At 41.7% G+C, this 21,775-nt stretch overlaps 1 protein-coding gene across 1 annotated transcript; it reads right to left on the bottom strand.

Annotated features, from left to right (window-relative positions):
• Positions 1 to 7,617: 7,617 nt before the first annotated feature.
• Positions 7,618 to 21,212, bottom strand: LOC114780052 (RRP12-like protein). The gene is made up of 34 exons (XM_028967559.1): positions 21,026 to 21,212; positions 19,383 to 19,600; positions 19,196 to 19,279; positions 18,859 to 18,935; positions 18,331 to 18,436; positions 17,766 to 17,882; positions 16,995 to 17,133; positions 16,176 to 16,294; positions 15,913 to 16,011; positions 15,567 to 15,658; positions 15,053 to 15,164; positions 14,869 to 14,969; positions 14,045 to 14,159; positions 13,812 to 13,954; positions 13,610 to 13,731; positions 13,238 to 13,302; positions 12,913 to 13,075; positions 12,185 to 12,336; positions 12,012 to 12,079; positions 11,836 to 11,929; positions 11,546 to 11,704; positions 11,110 to 11,190; positions 10,921 to 11,026; positions 10,673 to 10,780; positions 10,251 to 10,408; positions 10,045 to 10,136; positions 9,780 to 9,938; positions 9,215 to 9,387; positions 9,028 to 9,138; positions 8,896 to 8,945; positions 8,740 to 8,818; positions 8,377 to 8,444; positions 8,212 to 8,294; positions 7,618 to 8,115 (listed from the first exon to the last, which is right to left on the bottom strand). Exons 1-34 carry the CDS (start codon positions 21,162 to 21,164, stop codon positions 8,013 to 8,015), a joined length of 3,855 nt encoding a protein of 1,284 aa, XP_028823392.1. The 5' UTR covers positions 21,165 to 21,212; the 3' UTR covers positions 7,618 to 8,012.
• Between the last annotated feature and the right edge of the window lie 563 nt (positions 21,213 to 21,775).

The following is a 21,775-nucleotide window of genomic DNA, read 5'->3' on the forward strand; positions in this document are numbered from 1 at the left end:
ACTCATATTGCTCAGTAACAACTAACTTTAAACATTTCGTAGATATGTGGTATCATGCTGCTTATTGCCAACCAAAACAAAAAATGCAAAATGCAAACACGTCTCTTCTGCTTGACACTGTTGCTTATCATACAAGATAAATGTGTATATGTGTAGATCTACTCCAGTATAGATAACACAAAAATCTCAGTCCCATGGTCCAAGATGGTTCATGTAATTAAAATGTAACTTAAAGTAATATCTGGTCAGCAAGGGTCCTTTGGTCAGAAGCTGACCACTGATGAGTGGGGAGGGGTGGGCTACAGCCTGCAACTCTGCACTTTTAAAATGGACATCTAATGTAGGTTAATGTACCCAGCACTCTAAATAAGGTAACGTATGCTATTATAATGACCAGAGTTCATATTTTTAATATATACTAGATCCATTGTGAGTTTTGATGAAGGTGTGTATTTGGCTTTGTAAATGTCACTGTCATGGCTGCAGATGCTGGTGTGGAAATGGAGGACACAATCGCTCGACTTGTACACACAAGGGGTATTTATTACGAACAAGGAAACAAAGCATGCATGGCAATACAAGATAGAACACTGAACACATGCAAAGTATTAGGGGGAAAACAGTCCGCATGCAGATTTGTATGCAGATCCGGAGCACCCCACAATGTCAGTCCATGACTGTACCCCTCCTAACGCCTCCAGGATACTTCCAAAAGGGACTGGGCACCACGTCTCTGGTCATCTCTGTCCGACCGCACAAATCTGCCGGTAACTGCTCACCTCAGGAATCGCCAGGAGAAACATGGACAGCGTGACAGAGCTCTTTGACCTGGACCTGGCATGGACCTGTGGTGCATAGCTGGGATCCAGATGAGAAGGCGGCGTCGGGGAAAGTCTGTGTATGAAGTGGTCGGGTCATTCTGTCACGAAAGCATTCTGTCACAAGACAGTAGAATTATTACATGAACACAGGACAGGGGAAACGTCACCCAACAATGACCTGACGTAGAACAGACACAAACAGGGCATCTTTATACAGGCATACACAGGCACATCAGGACATACACAGGCACATACATCAGGAATCACAGTAACACAGGATGAATATGAATCTCCAGTCCGAACCCTGAATACAGGCCCTGGAGTACTGACCTCTCACTTTTTCCGACTGGGAAATTACTTAGCCAGTTCAATAAGGAGTGCAACACATTTCATTCCAGGCCATTTCTTAAATTAATTTGACTCCCCTAAATTACAGGCCAATGTGCTCCTTAAAGTGAAAGGAGCTCACGATTGGTCCACTGGGGCTCACAAAAAATGCTCAGAAATTATTCCTCTCCTTCAGTCCTAATGGCTTTTTCACTGTGCCGGAGGTAGGACACCAAAAATGTCCAAGACAGAGGTTAATTGCAGTGCCTCCCAGGGGGAAACCAATCGATAGAAATTAAAGTGTCCTATGGACAGAGCAAAATTATGCTAACTGCAGTGCAGACATCCTCCTAATGACCCAGAGCCTTCCCTGCTCCAGCAACTAGGCTCTAACCTCTTATCACATTAAATACCTCCATCAGAACACTTACAAGCAAGTGTTCAGTTTGACTGGCACACTGGTTAAAACGTGTCGGCTTACGAACAATGTTCTTACACCTAACTCTCTCTCAGAGGGACGAATCTTTGAAAGGTAGATTGAAATTGGAGTGCCTGGAGACAATCCATCAGACAGAGAGCCATTTTAAATGCTTTTTAATCCTTTTGACACTGTTAAATTCTGACTCAGTTCCCTCTCTTTGTGCTGTAATGAATATACAGTAAGATTACAGTGGAGTAAAAATAAACTAAAAACCGAACCAGGCCATGTTAGGAAGCAAATACAACACAGCAGTTCAGCAAGGCTGTCCCAGTTCAAAGACTTCAAAGACCCAGTTCAAAAGTAGAAATGTGTCCTTTCTTCCAGACTGGGTGGATTCTTCATAAACCATTGTATTCCATTATTCAGTTTGCAGAAAAAAATAGGCACACCAGTGACGCTTTCATGTTGATGAAGCAAACTTTAATACACTCGGCAAAGGACTGAATTAAGTGAGCCACTGAGCCACACCATGGTCACACATTACAGTGAGGAGAACCACACCAGTTAAAGGTTTGATTATGGTCTTTGGATGCCCTCTAGTGGATGCTCTGGGAGTCATGCAAGACATAGTCAGTTTATAGTTAATTTTTTCATACATTTTTTTACTTTTAATGAATAAACTAAAATCAGTGTAAACATGGCGTCAGCAATTCAAACACCTTTTAGCAAAGTCTGCATCCATACAGTACAGAGACAACATTCCTCCAGGACCATGGGGCAACATACAAACAACACAAGACAGCACTGCACAGACAGAAGTGTAACCAATGACAGTATTGCAAGACAGACGAGTATACAATTAAATAAATATGTATTTTATATTCCATTGAAAAGGGCAACATTATTGTAAACATCAGGATTATGAAAAATGTACAGTATCATACAGTCCCTGACAAAAGTCTTGTCGTTTGTGCAAAAATTGACAATTTACAAGAAATGGTTCATTTTAGTCCCAAGAGCTTTTGTAATAATGTTTCAGTGCTGTCGTCTTGTCATATGAGCTTCACATGTGACTAATTATTGATCAATTAGGTCTCAGGTGTATAAAAAGAAGCCCAGTACACTAGACCTTCACATCAACTGCAACTAGACCTCTGCAAACATGCCTAAAATTCACCCTGAGACTAAAGTGTTGATTATCAAGAGGCTGAAGACCAGATCCACTGCTGATGTGGCAGACACCTTCAATGTGTCTCAGAGTCAAGTACAGAGGATAAAAAAACAGACACACCTCAATTTGGGGGGAAGGGGCTATGGGGGTTTGCACTTTGCTTTCATTTGCAACTGTGCTGTTGCAAATGACTCAGGTTGAGGGTTTTCTGCACCCATGAGTTTTTAGATTACATTTTTTAAAAAAAACAGTGGAAAATTCACGTTTTTTTCAATAGCTTCCATATGAAGTGGCACTGTGATCCAAAACCAGTGTAGAACTGTGCTGCTATTATGACGCCTGAAGGAGAAGGGAATGGTGGGTGATGGGTGAAGGAAAAATGAACAAAGTTTATTTTGACACCACACAGATATGAAAAGGGTGCAACCAAGCCACCATGCCTTGTGCTGAGGAAGGTGTCATCTTGGGCTGTCAGTGTCTCTAGCCAGGCTGCTCAATATGTTGTGTTGGAGAACAGCTCTGTAGACTCCAAATTACACAGCGCTTATGTAGGGGAGCAGATGAGATACAACAAGCCGCACCCGCCATTCGTTACACCAGTGATGATCCCAACCGTGCTGAAAGGACCTGGGAAGAGAACGTGCTGAAGTACCCACAACCCGGAAGTGCAAGAGAGGAGATGGCAATTGTACACTACAGGATTGGGACTTATCAGGACACCCGTGGCTACATCACCCAGACACAGAAATAGACCCTAATTCTCAGGGGAGGGGGAGCATGTCGTGGAGGATGGAGCCGATGCAGATGTGACAGCTGCATGGAACTAGTCAGACACACCTCAATTGTTTGGGGTTCTCTGCACCCATTTTTCTATTTTTCTTTAAAGAAAAACATTGGAAAATTCTTTCTTTTTTCAAAACCTTCAAGACAAAACGACCCACTGACCCAAAACCTATTTAAAACTGTGCTGTTTAATAGAACTGGTCAGACATACATCAATTCTGGGGGGGGGGGGGTATACCCCTGGTATTTGTATTATATTTATATTTGTATTAATATTTCAAAGAAAAACAGTGGAAAACTTCTTTATACTCTCATTGTTTTTGTTATTGGGTCTAAAAGGGGTAATATTATACAATTATGTGCAGTATTGCAATATATTATGGCATCCCCTGTATTGCGATAAATATTGCAAGATTATTGACAATGCATAACCCTAATCTAGAACATGTGAAATGTGTTAATTGTCTGTGCCATTTCTCTGTAATGGTAGTTTAAATCAATTTAGTTTTATTGTGAATGTAAGAAAAGCAGCAGGTTTTATTTATAATATAATATGGATAATAATAAAAATTAAATAATAGGTTCCTGCAGATATGTAAATAAATAACGTTTGGGATTTAAAAATCAAGATAAAGTCAAGAATGATTGACTTTGTAGTCGTATCATCTGCAACCATATGTTTTGGACTCTCGGGTGAAGAGAGGAGCAGAGTTGGATCAGATGGCATGGGAAAATACCACATAGACCTGGCAGACCCAAACGTATATATTTTATATTCTAGTTTCTTCTGCTGGGAACGCTTGGCAGAAGAACCTGTCAAGATTGTCTTCAATTTTCACCTCTGGCAGAGCTTTGACCGCATCCCGAGAGCAGTCATTGAGGACATTGAGTCCAAATGGACCTTGTTCCACTCTGCAATTGTTGAGGCGGCTGTTGCTTGTTGTGGTCACAAGGTGGCCGGTGCCAGTCGTGTAACCCCTGTACCCGCTTTTGGACACCAGAGGTTAGGGGAGCCATCAGGCTGAAGAAGGAGGCCTACAGGGCATGGCTGGTCTGTGGGTCTCCAGAAGCAGCAGACAGGTAATGGACAGCCAAGCAGGGTGCAGCAGTGTCAGTCAGTGGGCATGCGAGGAATTCGGTGAGGCCATAGAGAAAGACTACCGATCGGCTCCAAAGAGGTTCTGGCAGCAACTCGCTCACACTGTTTACAGTGGGGATGGGGAGCTGCTGATGTCGACTGGGGCTATAGTCGGGCGGTGGAAGGAATACTTTGAGGAGCTCCTCTGTAGGGTGGCTGGGGGCAGCCTTAGAGATAGGGTGAGGAGCTTGGACATTCGGGAGGGACTCAGAGTGGAACCGCTGCTCCTCCACATCGAGAGGAGCCAGTTGAGGTGGTTGGGGGTCTGGTAAGGATGCCTCCAGGATGCCTCCATGGGGAGGTGTTTCGGGCATGTCCTGTTGGCAGAAGGCCCCCGTGTCAACCCAGGACACACTGGAGAAATTATATCTCCAGTCTGGTCTGGGAACGCCTTGGGGTCCTGCCAGAGATGCTGGTGGAGGTGGCTGGGGAGAGGGCAGTCTGGGATTCCCTACTTGGGATGCTGCCCCGCGGCACGGATAAGCTGAGGATGACGACGATGACAACGTCTCTTCTAAACCCAAATCAATAATATTAATAATGATAATAAGATATCGATTTCAAATTCAAATAATATTTCAAAACTTCACACTTCCGTTGCTCCTTCCACACACGTGACTGAAGTCAAGTCACACTTTTACACTTTCACACTTACCTCTGCACACCTGACATATTTTGGTATTTTAGATAACTGTCAGGGTAATAACTTGCCAGTGGTATATGCATCTGTAATGCATATTTGTCCACAACAGTCTAAACCGTAATCATAGGGATTCCCTTAAGACATTTAAAAAGATTTGGGGTCCTTTTCTCGATCTGGTCGAGAGTAAGAATTTTCCTTCCATTCCTGGGTGTTACAGTTCATGTCTGGGTGGAGCTCTACAGTGGTGGTTTTCATTTTTTGTTGTTGTTGTTGTTGTATAGGTTGATTGTAGGGGCATTTTTTGTAGTAAATCTATGTGTGTATATATATGTTTATTTTCTTTTTTTTGTTTTTGTTTTTTTTTATTTATTTTGAGTCTAGATTGGGGATTGTTTGAGCTGTTTTCTTTTGTAACCTCTTGAGAATATTGTTATTGCTCATGCTCTAATTCCAATAAACAAAGTTTAAAATAAATAAATAAACAAAACGATTATAGAACAAGAATGACAAATTAAACATGAAATCTGAAACAAACACAAATACAAATGAAATACAAATACTAGCACTACTACTACCCTACTACTGCACTACTACACTACTGCTGTGTGTCACAATGATAATCACTTCACTTTCACTTAATAATCGCTGTTATTATTTAGTAACAATACTGCTGCTATTACAGTTATACACTATTATGCATGTATTGTTGTTATGTAATATTCCATCTTATATTTAGAAAAATATTACCGTAATCTGCAGTTTTACAATGCTTTAAACTCGTGGTTGAACCTTTAATAAATATGCAGTGGCTTCAACTGACCTATTCTGCAACTTGGTGACTGTTCAGGGCGCAGTCACCGCCTCTGCTGTCACCATCCTTCCCCACATTCGTTAAGTAGTGGGTATTATACGTGCCTATTCACATCCACTAGATATGTCTGTAGATATGTTCATAATTACAAGTCAATACAATAAGCGTCACTCATAATATTTTCAGTAGCATTTCAGTTGCTTGTAGCGCAGCTCTACCATGGAGATAGTTTTAAAGGAATTCCCCATAACACCCCCCGTTCAGTTGAAGGCTAACTTCTTGATTTTGGTCTCATCTCACCACATCAGTCCTCCTATGACTCATTTATGATGTTCAGGGGTGTGTATATATATATACACACACACACACAGTATATATAGTTTGGACACACCTTCTCATTCAATGTGTTTTCTTTATTTTCATGACCATTTACATTGGTAGATTCTCACTGAAGGCATCAAAACTATGAATGAACACATGTGGAGTTCTGTACTTAACAAATAATAACTGAAAATATGTTTTATATTCTAGTTTCTGGATGCCAGGTCAGTTTTGTTAAGTAAATCCACATGTGTTAATTCATAGGTTTGATGCTTTCAGGGAGAATCTATCAATGTAAATGGTCATGAAAGCTGCGCACAGGTTTTAGGAGGTTTACGGTATTCTTTTAAAGCCCAACGCTCTTTGAGGGAAACCTTGTGTAGTATTTTCTGGATCAAAAATACGTCTGTCAAGGACAGAACTGAATTGAATCAGGGCCTACAGATATTCTAATGTATTTCAAATATATTATTATTTTAATGTGATGTTTTGCCTGTGTACAAATAAAGAAAATGTTTATTTCAACCTCATGATTTTCTTAAAATTATGTAAAACCAGAACCAAACCACTACAGGTCCACTTGGTAGCTCTCAGAACTTGTTCATACCTAATATGGAGACTTTTTTCCTGTGGCATTTATGAATAAAGTTTTTGGACAACTGCACTTTCAATATGGAGAATCTTTTCAATCATGTTCACCATTTGTCTCAACATGCATCGATTTTGACACATTTATCTCTTATATGATCTAGTTCTAGAACCAAACCACTAAAGGTCCACTCACTAGCTGTCATACTTAGGGCTCAAAACAATTTTTTTTAACTCTGGTATTTATTTTTTAATTAATTTTGAAATCAGCACCTCCACCATTCGTCTTTTAATATGTCAATCTTGACACATCAACATGACCTTAAATGAGATAGTTCCAGTAGCAAACCACTAAAGGTCCACTCATGAGCTCTCACACTTGGTTCCAAACAAATATGGACTATTTATTGTGACTTTTATGAATAAATAAATGATTAAAATATGCACTTTCACCATTTTTCTCTACATGTCAACTTTGACTCAGCATCCCAGCCTTATATGAAATTGTTCCAGAACCAAACCACTACAGGACCACTCACTAGCTGTCATACTTACGGCTTTCCTAATATGAACCTTTTGTACTGTGGCAATTATAAATTAATTAATTATGAAATCTGAACTTTCAACTTCATTGTCTTGCCAATAAAAGTCCTCAAATTTGACATGTCATGTGTACCAAGTCCTTTATCATCAGCACATTTATTTTCTCACGCATTTTAATAGTCAGACACACAAATACATTTCAGCAAACCATATACATGTCTTCTGTTCTGCAACACAAATACAAGCCTTTACACTCAAGCATCCATATTTATGGAGCATCTTCTGAGGAGAGAGAAGGTTCAGACAGGTGGGTCTTCTGCTGTCTTGTTCTTGATCATAAAGTGCAGGTCTTCCACCATCTCACTATCGACACAAACAGGCACACATCTGCTCGTCTCCACACACACACACACACACACACACACAAAAGAAATCCTTGGCAGCATCATGCTTTCCTCTTGTTCTTCTGCATTCTTTTGGCCGCCAGCACGCCCCTCTTGGCCCCGCGGACAATCCCTTTAAACTGTCCCTGAAGCTTTGCTTTTTTCCTGCAGAAAAAAAAAGAATCACCATGAGGCTACTCCTGCTGCATCTGATCAACTTGACTGATAAATGCTGTAAATGTAAATGTGCCATGTCCGTACCTGCGGTTCAGATTTGTTTTGTTCAGGGGGATGTAGGCGTATGGGTCACACTTGCCCTTCTTCTTCACGTCACCTTTGGCTTTCTACAATAATAAGTAGATTTTACAAGGACACTCATTATGATGCGATTACAGCTTAAATAGTTGTGTTCTGCATTTTGCTTACCTTAGACTTGTACTCTGTTCCAAACTCTGCCTTTCCTCCGAGAGGCCGGTGGATGCCACCACCCCCAGCTGAGGAGAAAATAGTTCTTTTTAATATTAACATTAACATTAATATTGCTTCTGGGTTCTAGACAGGCCAAATCACATTCTCACTTTATTCCTCACAAAATGTGTGTGTAATATGCACTCATATACATTATTCAGATACTTAATCAGTGTCAAAGGCTAATACGGTCATTAAAAGTCTTTACAATCCCCAATGGCAATAAGAACACAAACAATGCTATATGGCAAACAGATTTTTTTTGTTAAGTAAATGAAGAAAAAAGGTAATAGAAAAAAAAATAAATAAATCAACAAACACCTTTATATTTCATCGGTGCCTCCACCTCCATGTCATCATCAGAGTCAGCTTCCTGTACTTTCCTCTTCTGGGTCTTTTTCTGTTAATAAAAAAAAGTTTATAGTTGGCAATACTAAACAATAACTAAATAATGCTTAAAAAAATCAGGTATCTTACAGTCTTTACTCCAGCTTCTTCCAAAATATCTTTCATTTCACTTTCAGCATCTGGACAAAAATAAAACACACAGCTTTCTCAGTAGAACATCAATGACGACACACAACTTTATACAGCATAATCCTGTAATACCTTTAGATGAATTCTTTTTTTCACCCTCCTCTTGAATGATTAAACGACCATCTGAGGTCACCTTGAACCCATGGTCCATCTTTTTAGACTTCTTCAAATCTGGGTTTGTGGCTGTGGGTGAAGTCAAAGTGTTAACAAAAGATGTCGCTTCTAAAGAATTAAAAGCTCTGACGGAACAGTGTCATACCGAGAACCCTCTGGGCGGCTTTGGGGTCGAGGAAGTTCAGTGGGTCGTCTGAGAGACCCTCCTTTAGCCAGGCCTTGCCCTTCTGTCGGGGCGCCTTCTTCTGGCCAGACTTGGCCTTTGCTTCCTCTTGGTCTGATTCATCTGAGTCCATCTCAGCCAGGATCTCCTCAATACTGAGAACAGGAGAGATGCTGTTCATTTCAGTAAAAACTTTACCTCAAATTTCCAAAACCTTTAAAAAATAATAATTAAAAAAACGCCTGTATACACACCAAGCAAATGATAACTGGGAATAAACAGATTACAGATTCTGAATTGCATTCAGATACACAAGAAAATGCTACATTAGAAAGTGTATCGACCAAAAATAATTAATCAGTAATATACATGTTGGAATAATCAATACACAACAATCCAACATGGGTCTTCCAACAGCTCAGTAATGAATCCAACAATCCCAAGGTGGGATTTCATACTGAAAAGCTGTGCAGTTGACACATGACTGATGCTGAAATTTCTTGAGCTAGAGTCCAAATCACTATATCACAAAATGTCTGAATCATACCTGTCTCCCTTGGCTTTGGGTGCGTCGTCCTCGCTCTCTGACCCTTCCTCCTCAGCCTGCTGCAGCTGCTTGCGTCTCTTGGTTCGTGCCTCCACCTTGCGGATGTTTGCTAGGACCTTGTGGTGCTCTGGTGGAAGCATGTTCTTCACCAGCTCAAACCTGATCAGAGACATGACTTCTTTCTCAACAATTCTCCTTCTCTCACATTACTTTAAAAGCAAAAAAGCTCACATTTCTGCCAGTATTGTTCATTTACATGCCATACCCAAACTTCCTGATGAACTTGGTGAAAACGCTCTTCAGTTTCATCCTAAAATGTCTCCTCATGTCGTCTTTAATGTTCCCAATGGCCTCCATCTTAAAAAAAAAAAAAAAAAAAGTCATACATCAGAGCAACTATGGACCCTTTCATCAGACAAAATGAACAAACACACTTCAAAAGGTCCTAAACGGTTCATAAAAGTGACGCACCATGCTGGTCACATGACCGGCAAGGACCTTGACGTCCATGATGAAGAGGATGACTTTGATGAAGCCGAGAGAGGCTTTGATGACTTCCCGCGTTCGGCTGGAAAGCAGCAGGCAGACGTTTTGGAGAAGCAACTCCAAGGTGGAGGGTTCAATGGAGTCTGCAAACACGTCACGTCAACATATAAAATACCTTCTTTCATAAAGAAAAAAAACAAATACATTCAGCCACAGTTGGGAAAGGTAAATATTAATTTGACTGCATTGCTGGATGCTTCTGGGCATCAGGACAGTCATCGTTGTGACAGATGGTGTCCGAGTTACGAGTCTGAACACATTTTTTTCTAATTTCAGACAAAATGCCCTTGTAGGTGGCGAATGACTTAAAAATTGTGTTTTCTCCAAAATCTTGTGAAAACTCTCACCTTTGTACTGAAACACCAGTCTGGTCAGGGCCAAGATTGTACATGTGATCATGGTTACAGACCCCGTGAGTCCAACATAGACAAGCGCCAGGTACTGATCTGTAGCGTCTGTAGAACAAAATGTTGATATAAAGGATACAAAAATATAGTAACCATAGTAACAGTAATCCTTGGACATTGACTGCATCAGCTTAGCCTGTTCCTGAAACTTCAATTTCCACTATTTGCCAGTCCCTCAGCGACCTCACCTTTCGTGTTCCCATAGAAACGGATGAAGGCAGAGCCTATTTCCACCAGCAGGCTGTAGGCATTTTTGCGAGCGCCCACAGAGACCTCCTTAGTGCACACAATAACCTGACGAAACGGGAACACAATGAGTTAAGTGCAGTATAGACCGCGTTTGCATGAATAGCAACACTGCCAACGCCCCACGATACCTCTGGAAGCAGCGTGGAGATGAAGTCTTTGTGCTCCTCGTTCAGCTGTCTGACCACGTGGATCAGGCACTTCAGTCTAGGCTATGAGACACAGATTTTTTTCCACAACTGAATTACTAAATAGCACATTGGCACAAATATCTGATAAAGTAGCTTTCTCTTGTATTTTGTTTCTGGCCAAAGACATTAATGCCAGTAAATACCAAGGTATGCCAAATACATTTTGCAACGAGGGTACATAAACACACTTCCACACTTCCTTTAGTCCATGATTTTTATCCATCTAGATTATAATGAAAGGGTAGGCAGGGGATAATATTTTGATATTACCAGCCAACACAGGCAACTGAAAATAGACTACATTAAATAAATAACTTTTACTGTGTAGTTTTTTTTTTTTTAAAGCGTGTTAAATGGGTGATAAGCCCAGGCTCACCCTCTTGGCGGGTGAGGCAGCACTCTTCAGGCTGCCCAACAGAACTTCCTGCAGATTCTGCAGGTTGTTGGAGACGAAGCCCCGGCTGGCCTCTCCCGGTCCACCACACATCTCCTCCAACACACGGTACGCCTTCTTCTGTAGGCTAGTGTCCTTACTCTACACACACATGTACACAGTATTTATTAAAGCGGTCTTATTTTTCTGATTCATTGTGATACAAATCATATGATTATCAATGAATGGGGCGGGTTTGACTTATTCAAATATGAATATTTAGTGCCCATTACCTCAAGGTAGGGTTTGATGAGCTCAAAAGTGTGGCTCATGGTGGACTCATCCACGCAAGATGCCATGGCAACCACCAGGTCCATCACAGAGAGGCTGAGGAATAAAGAGTATTCAGTCACTAGTGGCGAACACCCTTGTGGTGTCTGTGGCTTCAAAATATCTTAACTGTTTTTACCGTGTAAACTCTGAACTCTCAGCACTGACCAGCCTTTCTGATGCTTTTTCCAAGAACGAGCAGACCATCTATAAAAACACACACACAGTTAGAGCATAGGGATGGGATGGGGGGCATAACCATTCTGGCACTAGTCCTTATACATCTAGCAGCAAAGCAGTGAGTGGAGTAACCTTTGGCTCTGTGATGGAGAGGTAGACACGGATGGTGTCCAGAATGGCCATCCTAGTGCCGCTGTCCCCTGGCGTGGGTTTCTGACTGTACACGTTGAAGAGGATAGGCAGGAAGTTCTTGGCAAAGCGGCCCACCTCAGCCTTCGCCTCCTCTGCAAGACAAATAAATAAATAAAAAATGCATTAGATCTCAGCTGAAGGAGGTTAGGGGTCGACAACAGGGTTCCAACAGGGTTACAAGGTCCATGAAGTGATAGAAATTTCTACTGTTTATCAAAAACTAGAAAAGGAAAAACTTGAGTCTAGAGGCTGATGAAGGTACTGAGTGTGAAGAACCGTTACATAGTGTGTCAATGCATAAAAGAAGCTCTATTTGCCACTGCCTCCATTAATCCTGCTGATGCTTCAAGGCCTCAACATATCACACTAAAACCTTAATCAGCGTGTTTACATGAGTTTCGAAGCTGAATACATTTAGGTTGAAATTGATCTGGATGTCACGCAGTACATAGCAAAGAGTAAAGATTCATATTCACCCACACACGCTTCTTAAAACTCTGGATTGCAAAAAGGCATCAGTAGGATAGTCCTAGATGCTTTTTATAATGAGACTGAACCACACAACATGTATGTGTGCAGTAATGATGAATATGAGAAATTACACAAAATGTAGCCTGCAACATACATATATACAGATTTTATCTCAGGAAGGGAGTCTGTGTACCCACCCGTCTCACAGCCCTTGCTAATGAGCGTGCGCAGTGCCTGACAAATTGGCATTCGGAGGTCTGGCCTCTCACTGATGGCCATGCCCAGTGTGCGGGCGATGCCCTGGAAGGACCCTACAAGGTCTGTGGGCTTGGTGCAGAAACCAGGTAACATTGTCCAGATCTAAAACCCCAAAAAAGATAGAGAGATAGATAAATAAATAAATTAAAAAATCAAACCACACTAAAATAAGATTACAATGCCATTACATTTTTTATGTCAGTAACACACTTCATATAATCTGCAAGAGGTATATTAAAATAAAACCTGTGAAATCAGGTTTACCTGAAGCTGCAGGGTCTCATAGACTCTGGCCTCCAGCTTCAGTCCAGACTGCTCCAACTCCGCCGCTACGGCACAAACACACACACACACACACACACACACACACACACACGCCCAACTCAGTATAATTTAAGACCCGTTATAACAGTGACACAGCTCTACCATGTGTATTTAAAGTAAACCGATTTTGTGATCATTTGGGATAGCATCCGTGGACCATGCTAGTCAGTGAAGTCATCTTAATTTAACTCAAGCAAAAATTGTCATCACCTTACTTAGAACATATAACTCTTTCACTGGGGAGTGAAAACTGTTACCGTGACAAATGTTGGTGCAACACTCCCAACAGGCCAGGATCCTAAACCAACTTACATCTGTGCTTCAGGGTAACAGCCAAAGGGAGGAAGTAGGAGGAGAAGAAGGCCAGCTGAGTGTTCCCCACATGGTCCCGGATGACAGGGACCAACCAGCTACGAGGAAACTCCATGTCGTCCCTGAAAAAGAAAATTAATGGCTTGTGTATTTGCCTTGCCCGTTTCTTTAAACAAAATCCTCAAACATGCCCAGAACTCACTGCTGCCCGGTGATGAGTAGCGGGACGGCTTTAAGCACCAGCTGTGGACCCATGCCCTCCACAGCGCCCCCCACGGCCTGATCCAGCTCCCCAGCATATGGGAACCGTGGGGTAGAGCGCAGATCGCAAAGAGATGAAAGACTCTGAAAGGAGGGGGGTGGCGTACAAACACACTTTTAAAATCTACAGTCTAATGTAATACAGACAAAATTTATAAAAAAATAGCAACACACCTTGGCCATGATGGCGTGTGCCTGATTCCCTGCAGCACGATAGAAACAACCCAGGACCTGCAGAACGAAGGCCCAGGAGGAGTGATACCGGTACGACAGACCATCCTCTACCGCCCTGGAAACAGACCAACTCATATTAGAACATCTAGTGGCTAAAGACAGGGTTCTTACACATTTTTACAAAAAAACCGAGACAAAAATCCACAAAAAGTAAAATTTACCAAAATTATAAACTTGAGAAGCATAACTTAAATGACAGGGAGGAAACAATAAATAAAATAATAAATATAAATAAGTGAAACTGATCATAAAAGTGATTACCACTAGTGCTGGGTAATTATATGATCTTATTATAATTATATAATCACAATAAAATTAATCTTGGTGATCAGCTTTTACCACCAAGCTTTTGTGCACACAGTGAAATGTGGTCTCTGCATTTAACCAATCTACTGAGGGAGTTGAATGTTGCATGATGGGATGTGTGTTAAACACAGAACTGGGTGTGTTATAATGTCTGCTCCATCTACCCTGTTACAAATAAAATCCTCTTATTCCAGCCAGAATGAGCGCATAGCCTTTCTTCCTCCAGGTTCGCACAAGCCAGAGTAAAATTGGCACAGATAATCAGCTGTAATTTACAATACTTTAAGTGATGTGGTTTACTATGTAAAGCGAGCAAAGATAACTCTTTTCAAATTCTGTGACTTTTCCAGTTATTATTTGGTTATTATTAATAACCAAAAGAATCCAGAAGAGAGAGACCACATTGGCTAATTAGTGAAGATGGTGCGGATGACTGATGCAAGGCACAGCTTCCTCACCTGAACATCTTGCAGATGTGAGCGGCGTTCCCGGTCGAGGCGCTGGGCAGAACCGGTCCGATGTCGGCCATGTGCGGCGCCACGCACTCATTCAGCAACGTCTGAAATCAAGTAAACATTTAATCATTCCCGTGGTCCCAGATTGGAGGAGGGTTGATTCTGTTTTCCCCAAATATTGCATCACCTTGAGAGTCTGTGCTGCTGCTGAGACGACCTGTGTGTGTGGCGACAACATGCACGACATTGCAGTGGAAAAGAGTCGAGGGAGGTGGGCCAGACACAGCGAGCTCTGCAGACTACACACACAAACACACAGTCAGACAACAATATTTCACAATACAAAGCATCTCAGAAACCCTTGAAGGGGTTTTCAACACCGATGGGTGTGAGTGTATTATTGATATTTGATTAAAAAAAGTTTTTCAGACCTGATTCTAAATAAGCGAATAAATGGTTCAGTGAGCTCTGTCTCTATCGGATTTTGGGGCCAATGCATAAATTTCACAAAACCAACATTCCAAACGACCTCAAATCTCATGTCTAGTTTCTCTCATCTTAACCGTGCAGGTAGTTTCACACTAGAAAATAGCAGTAGTAATTGGTCAAAACCAAACAATTCCCATTCCTAATCCAGCCGGCCTAGGCCCTTATCAATTCTAGTTCTCTTTGTGACATTTAGGGTTGTTTATGAGACCCACGTTGAAAGGTGAGTGTGGGCCTTCTCCATGACAGCAAGCCACGCCAGCAGAGGCTGCAGGTCATTCTCACTGGGCAGGTAATCATACAGAGCCTAAAAATGACACAAATCACACATTCATGGTTTTAAAAAACGTGCTTGTAAAAGATTTCCGTATATAAAAATACCTGCAGATAACGAAAAGGCAGGTATCATGGTAAACTTGCAGGTATTTAAGATATCGAAATTTTATTTATAATAACTCAGTTGTGTAATTTATTAAAATTTTATTTAAAAAAATAATAATAATAATTAATAAGTGCAGTACTGATCCCAGAGTGGTTAGTGTGTGTGTGTATGTTTCTTACAGTTACAATCTGAGCGTTGAGCTCGGCTGACAGAGTGAGGCTGCTGGGTTTGGAACTGAAGAGTTTGTGGAAGGCCTGCATGGCTCCAGCCGTCACCAGCTGAGGAAGAGGGAGCAACGTTCAACCTGCATTTCTGTCCTTATCGCCCATCAGTCGAGTGAATATCTGCTTTTGTGTGTGTGTGTGTGTGTGTGTGTGTGTGTGTGTGTGTGTGTGTGAGAATTCAGTGTGCATTTAGGTGTGAATATTTCATGTGTACACACCACGTGACTCAGGGTCATGACCCGCAGGAGCGTCTCACAGCATGTTTTGACTGAGCCAACAGGAAGTGACGCAAGAAGGTCTTTCAGCAAGCCCAACACATGCAGGGTGGTGGTGTCTTCTATATTTATTAGAGGAAAAAAAGTTATGATCCTCAAAAGGGAGATTAAATATCATAATTGACTAATCATGATGCAGCCATGGATGATTCTGCAGAACATAATTATATCATAATGACTATATTTGGTGATTTTCTGCTGTGTTCAGAGCAGCATTTGATTGGTGTTTGCTTGACGCTGTTTAATGGCATTCAGGATTTCGTCAGAAACTGATGCCAAGAAAATGTTGCATGCAGCAGAACGAGGTCTTAACTCATCTTACCGATGTATTTGAAAATGTGAAATAATGTTGAAATAATTGATTAATCAATAAATCAATGCACTGATAATTTTCTTAAATTGAATCACAAGACCAGTGAATGTTCAAACCTCTAATACTCATGGATTAGGGCTGTGAACCATCACAACCTTCACAATCCCTGTATATAATAAGTTTTATAACTAAACTGAAAAGTAGGTCTATATGGATAATGTGATATATCTACAGTGCCAACAAGCAACATTCCCTGTCAAATCACACCTGGCAGACCTACAGATTCCGAGCATTTTCTCCAGCATTCCGCCTAATCACTGCTACTGTAGCGCGGGACACGTACGGACTGTGAAGGACTTTAATGTGCACGGTCGGCTGAAATCAGTCATAGCAACGGAAAATTTTAATCCATGAATATCCATGGACTGGGCGTGTCTTTGCATCCTTACCTCCAGTCTGCTCCATCTCTTTACAGCAGAACTTGGCAGTGGTCACGGCAGCAGGGTGGTGCACGGGGGCGTTTTCAGAAAACATGAACTCACTGCCCTTCAGGATGGAACACACCCCTTGATGTGCAGCCTTACGTACCTTCGCAGGACAAACCACACACAGACGCTATTAAAAATCTAGACACTAGACAGAAATTCGAATCAGTTCTCTCATTCTGATCCTTAAATTGCATGGTAATAATATTCTGGGACAGTCAAAAACAAGACGGAAGCGAATTAGACATCATTTTATTAATATTCACTGGATAAAGGTCCGGCATGGGTGTGTGACATCAGTCAGTCCTCACTAATGACTCTTCTCTTTCTAAACTGTTTAAGAAAAGCTCATCTTCAGGCTGTCAGAAATAATTGTTCATGGGTTGTTCATCACTTAATTACTGCTTCATTAAAAACATTCCAGAGCCACAACTTTTTTCTTATACACCTTTTCATCTCTTACTCTCCTTTTGTTCATTTTATGTGAATCATGATATGTGGCTGAAGCACATATCAGAAAACAGGTCTAGAGTTTCAACAGATGATTATATGCAGATGACCTGGCTGAAATGACCGGTAATAGATCTTTCTTTATTGTGACAGTCCCCTCACATTTTGTCAATATATATTTTTTATAGCACCCAAACATTTGTTTACATAATCCAGGGTAGGGTTACTAAAAAAAAAAAAATTCAGGTCTAATAACTTAGTTTGTGAGTGTGTAATGAGACATACCTTTGGCTTGGTGTGCACTGTGAAGCTCAGGAGTCCATGATAAAGCTGCAGGGTGGATGGGTAACTCCACACGCTTGCATCCTGTTTTCGCAGCAGCGTAGCCAAACACGACACGATCTGCAGCACAACACAGACGTCCACTGAAACTTGGCTCTTAAAATTTGGAATTTTCCCTCAAGGACTTCCCAGACATGCCTCCAGACATGGCTGGACGTATAAAACCGGAACAATCATGGACTGTAGGCACTTGGGTTCCGGTTCTGTACGTTTCCTCAGGGAGGTACACCCTGACCCAGTGTGTACCTAATATTAACAGTTACCAGCAGGAAATGCAAAGGAACACTTTTTTTTCCCCCACAGCCTTCACGTTTCATGTTAGTAGCTGTAAATATGAGGCACACGATTCCAATTCTATATGAGCGCATCATATGCAGTCCCATATGGAATCAGATTTGAAAGACCAGAAAGAAAATTATTTTGTATTGTGAAAGTTTTGTTTCATAAGCCCATAAGATATTTGGTATAAGCCCAAAAGCCCACAGCTACCAGTAAAAATGGTACAAACCCAGCGCAGGGCAGCAGTGGAGTCAGCGCTGGCATGGGCCGACATCACGTCCATCAGAGCCTTTGCGGTGTCTGAAAATTTCTTCTTGAGGACTGGAGCAGGAACCCTTCAGGAACACACACACACACACACACGAACACACACACACAAAGAACTCTTTTGTAGTAATCGATACAACACTGGCCTTTTTTTACAGCACAAAATGGTGGTAAAATTAAGTCAAGCAAGTTGGCAGTTCACCAGTTAGGGGCAGATTAGGTAAAGAACCGGACCTGTAACCGACAAGGTGCCAGTGAGCAAAGCACCGTCCCAAACCATGTTGTTAACCACGGTGTTTTAAAAGCAGAGGACATGTTTCGCTGTGTCACCGGGTGCTGCGCTTGCTGTGCATCACAATCACAATAACTTGGAAAATGTTCATTTCATGCCCCTTCCCCCAAGGGCAACGAATGCTGCTAGTGGCCAGTCCTGTTTTCATGAACAGAACACGGATTGCTGCTTCATTATTGTACCATCCTCTCCACTGACCTCTTTAGGACCAAGTTGAGCAGGTACGCCACTGCTGCTAGGGACTCGCTGGACTCCACGGCCTCCAGGGTTGTCATCTAGTTCACATAAACACAGACCTCCGCTCTTACACACTAGCAGACTGCAAATATTGTGCCCAAAAAGCGTTTTAAACATATGAATCTCCAAAGTAATCAGAAGACATTAACCTTTATATAACTGAATACATTTATTATGTTCTTATTTATATTCCAGAAATCACTAAAACAAAGACTTAATGTGTCTTGTAGAGGTTAACTAAAGTCCAAATCGATCCTTTAAATGGTTGAAATCAACAAATGAAACGCCTGACACTCACCAGTGCTGCAAAGTACTCCGTTTCAGTCTCTTTCCCCCCTTGAGAGCGAATCACCTCTGTCACTGCTGCCAACACGGCACAAATCTGTCAGATACATCAGCAGTTTGGATACATGATTGGAATACGTGCTTGATACATTTTTTTTTGGTCTTTTTACTGAAGACGTTTTGAAGAACAACAGGCACACCTCCTTATGCGCGGCAGAGTTGGACTCCCAGTAGCGCTGCACCTTTCGGAAGGTGAGGTTGGAGCAGTCGGACAGGCCGCTCAGGAAGGTTCCGGATGTCCGCTCGGACAGCGCATGCTCTTCCATCGGCCCCGCTTCGACCTCCGCCTCTCTCTCCAGGGTCCCCGACTGAAGCTCATTGTGTAATTTCAGTGCATCCACAGTCAGGTCGCTCTTACCTGTGGGCGGAAAACAATTCTCACTTTTGACATCTGCCCAGACGAAAGCTATAATATGAACCATTTCTAACAATTTCATAAACTCTAGGTGCACATTTTAAGTGTGATTTGCCTGCACTGGTATGTCATTGCTTTTAACTGGGATCTATTTAAAAAGATAGAAATACAAATGATTCCAAAACTAAAACAAAATGTGCATAACCATGGGAAAATATTGTGATGACTACTAAAGGCAATTAAATAAATACAAAAATAAAAACTACTTTTTATAGTTTAAAAAAGTATAACAAAGTAAGCAGTATAAAAATGAAGCTCTTTCATTTATACCCTCTTCATGGCAGCGATATTATGGTATGTTGACAGTTCAGTGTTACATTTGGCAGATGTTGCAAAACAAACAGCTCTCAGAAGTCAAATAGATATAAAAAAAAAAAGAATTTCTCTTGGTTCTTGAAACGACATTTAACCAATCGTTTCAGTATTTATGCTGTATGGTCACTGCATGAGGAGGGCTGGAGATTAAAACTTTTTTATAAGTTTTATGGCCCCAGTTTAAATAAGCAGACAGAATTTGGAAGGAAAAATTGATTAGAAATTTAATTACACCAATTGAGAAATCTCACTGTAATAACAGCCCCCAATTTGTTGGAAGAAATTCTGGAAAAAAAAATGCAAACGATTATTTTGGGATTGTCCTGCCATCAAAGATTATTGGGTAAAACTTCACAACGTTACGAAATATTCTTCCATGTCATGCACGTGGAAATATTGATCAAGAATTGTTGAAACAAGGGAAGTATCCAATGAATATCTTACTGGTAGCTAGGAAAAAATAAATAAATCACATTATACTGGAGAAAAATTGGCTGAATATTTAAGGCCATTAGGCCACATATGAATGTGAGACTGTATATATTTGTTTGTTGTTTGTTTGTGAATAAGGGGTGGTGCAGTAATTAAAACCAAGATGCATTATGGGAGAGACAAAAAACATGCTGCTCTCCACATCACAGACATGTGATGTCTTCCACCTACTGCACAACACAACAACCAGACAGAAGAGGGTTCACACATCTGCACATTAATAGATCCAATATTCGATTCAGGCTATTTACGGTCATTACTAATCTACCGTAACTTTGCATTTGCACTCAAGCGTCCTAATGCACAGAACTGTTTTAAATGTTTTAAATGACGACCGAGCTTTACTTTGACCCTGGGAGGTCGCGTGATCGATGGATAAGTAACTCTGTCGATCGAGCTCCTGGTTTATTTACAGCCACCGAGGTGAGGCGGAAGCGGTTAGAACATTAGTTTCGGGGTTCTGGTGACCGGGAATAAAGTACAAAGGACTAAACTGAACGTTGCCTCGGGAGCTGAGCGTTAAGGCGACCCACGGCCGCCTGCACCGGCGTGTGACGTTACCCGAGGGGCGGCTGAAGAAGCGACTCCTCGCGGCCTGACGATGCCGCGACGTCTCGGGGTTGGAATCGCTGCTGCGACCCTTCTTCCATCGCTTCACTTTCTGCGCCGCTCCGGACCGCAGCTTTCCTGACTTCACCATGTCGCTACAGAACACGCATGGAGTCCGGCGTGGCGTGGCGTCGCTCTTTCTGTGTCGTCATCACTGCGCGCGTAACGCTGACGTACAGTGGGTACGGGAAGTATTCGGACCCACCTACATTTCACTCTTGGTTAAATTAATTTAGCAAATGGCTGCAATATAAGTATTTTTCCCCTCATTAATGTACGCACTCCATATTGACAGAAAAACACAGAGCTGTTGAAATTCGCAGATTTATTGGTCCAAAGTATTCAGACCCTTTGCTCAGTATTTAGTTGAAGCACCCTATTTATTTTAATACAGCCATGAGTCTTTTGGGGAAAGTAAGTTTTTCACACCTGGATTTGGGGATCCTCTGCCATTCCTCCTCGCAGATCCTCTCCGGTTCTGGCAGGTTGGATGGTAGACGTTGGTGGACAGCCATTTTTATGGCTCTCTAGAGATGCTCAATTGGGTTTAAGTCAGGGCTCTGGCTGGGCCATTCAAAAACAGCCACTCCTTCAGTATTTTAGCTGTGTGCTTAGGGTCATTGTCTTGTTGGAAGGTAAACCTTCGACCAAGTCTGAGGTCCTGAGTACTCTGGAGAAGGTTTTAGTCCAGGAGATCCCTGT

The sequence above is a fragment of the Denticeps clupeoides genome, chromosome 2 (genome assembly GCF_900700375.1).
Source record: "Denticeps clupeoides chromosome 2, fDenClu1.1, whole genome shotgun sequence".
In the NCBI taxonomy this organism is placed as follows: Eukaryota; Metazoa; Chordata; class Actinopteri; order Clupeiformes; family Denticipitidae; genus Denticeps; species Denticeps clupeoides.

What these genes read in the sequence shown, in the direction of transcription:
- LOC114780052 (XM_028967559.1), bottom strand. Translation starts at nt 21,164, where the DNA reads ATGGTGAAGTCAGGAAAGCTGCGGTCCGGAGCGGCGCAGAAAGTGAAG. An exon ending in GCCCACACTCACCTTTCAAC is followed by an intron (nt 15,165 to 15,566) that starts GTGGGTCTCATA and finishes TTGTGTGTGTAG; the next exon opens with TCTGCAGAGCTCGCTGTGTC. An exon ending in AAAACAAATCTGAACCGCAG is followed by an intron (nt 8,116 to 8,211) that starts GTACGGACATGG and finishes TTTTTTCTGCAG; the next exon opens with GAAAAAAGCAAAGCTTCAGG.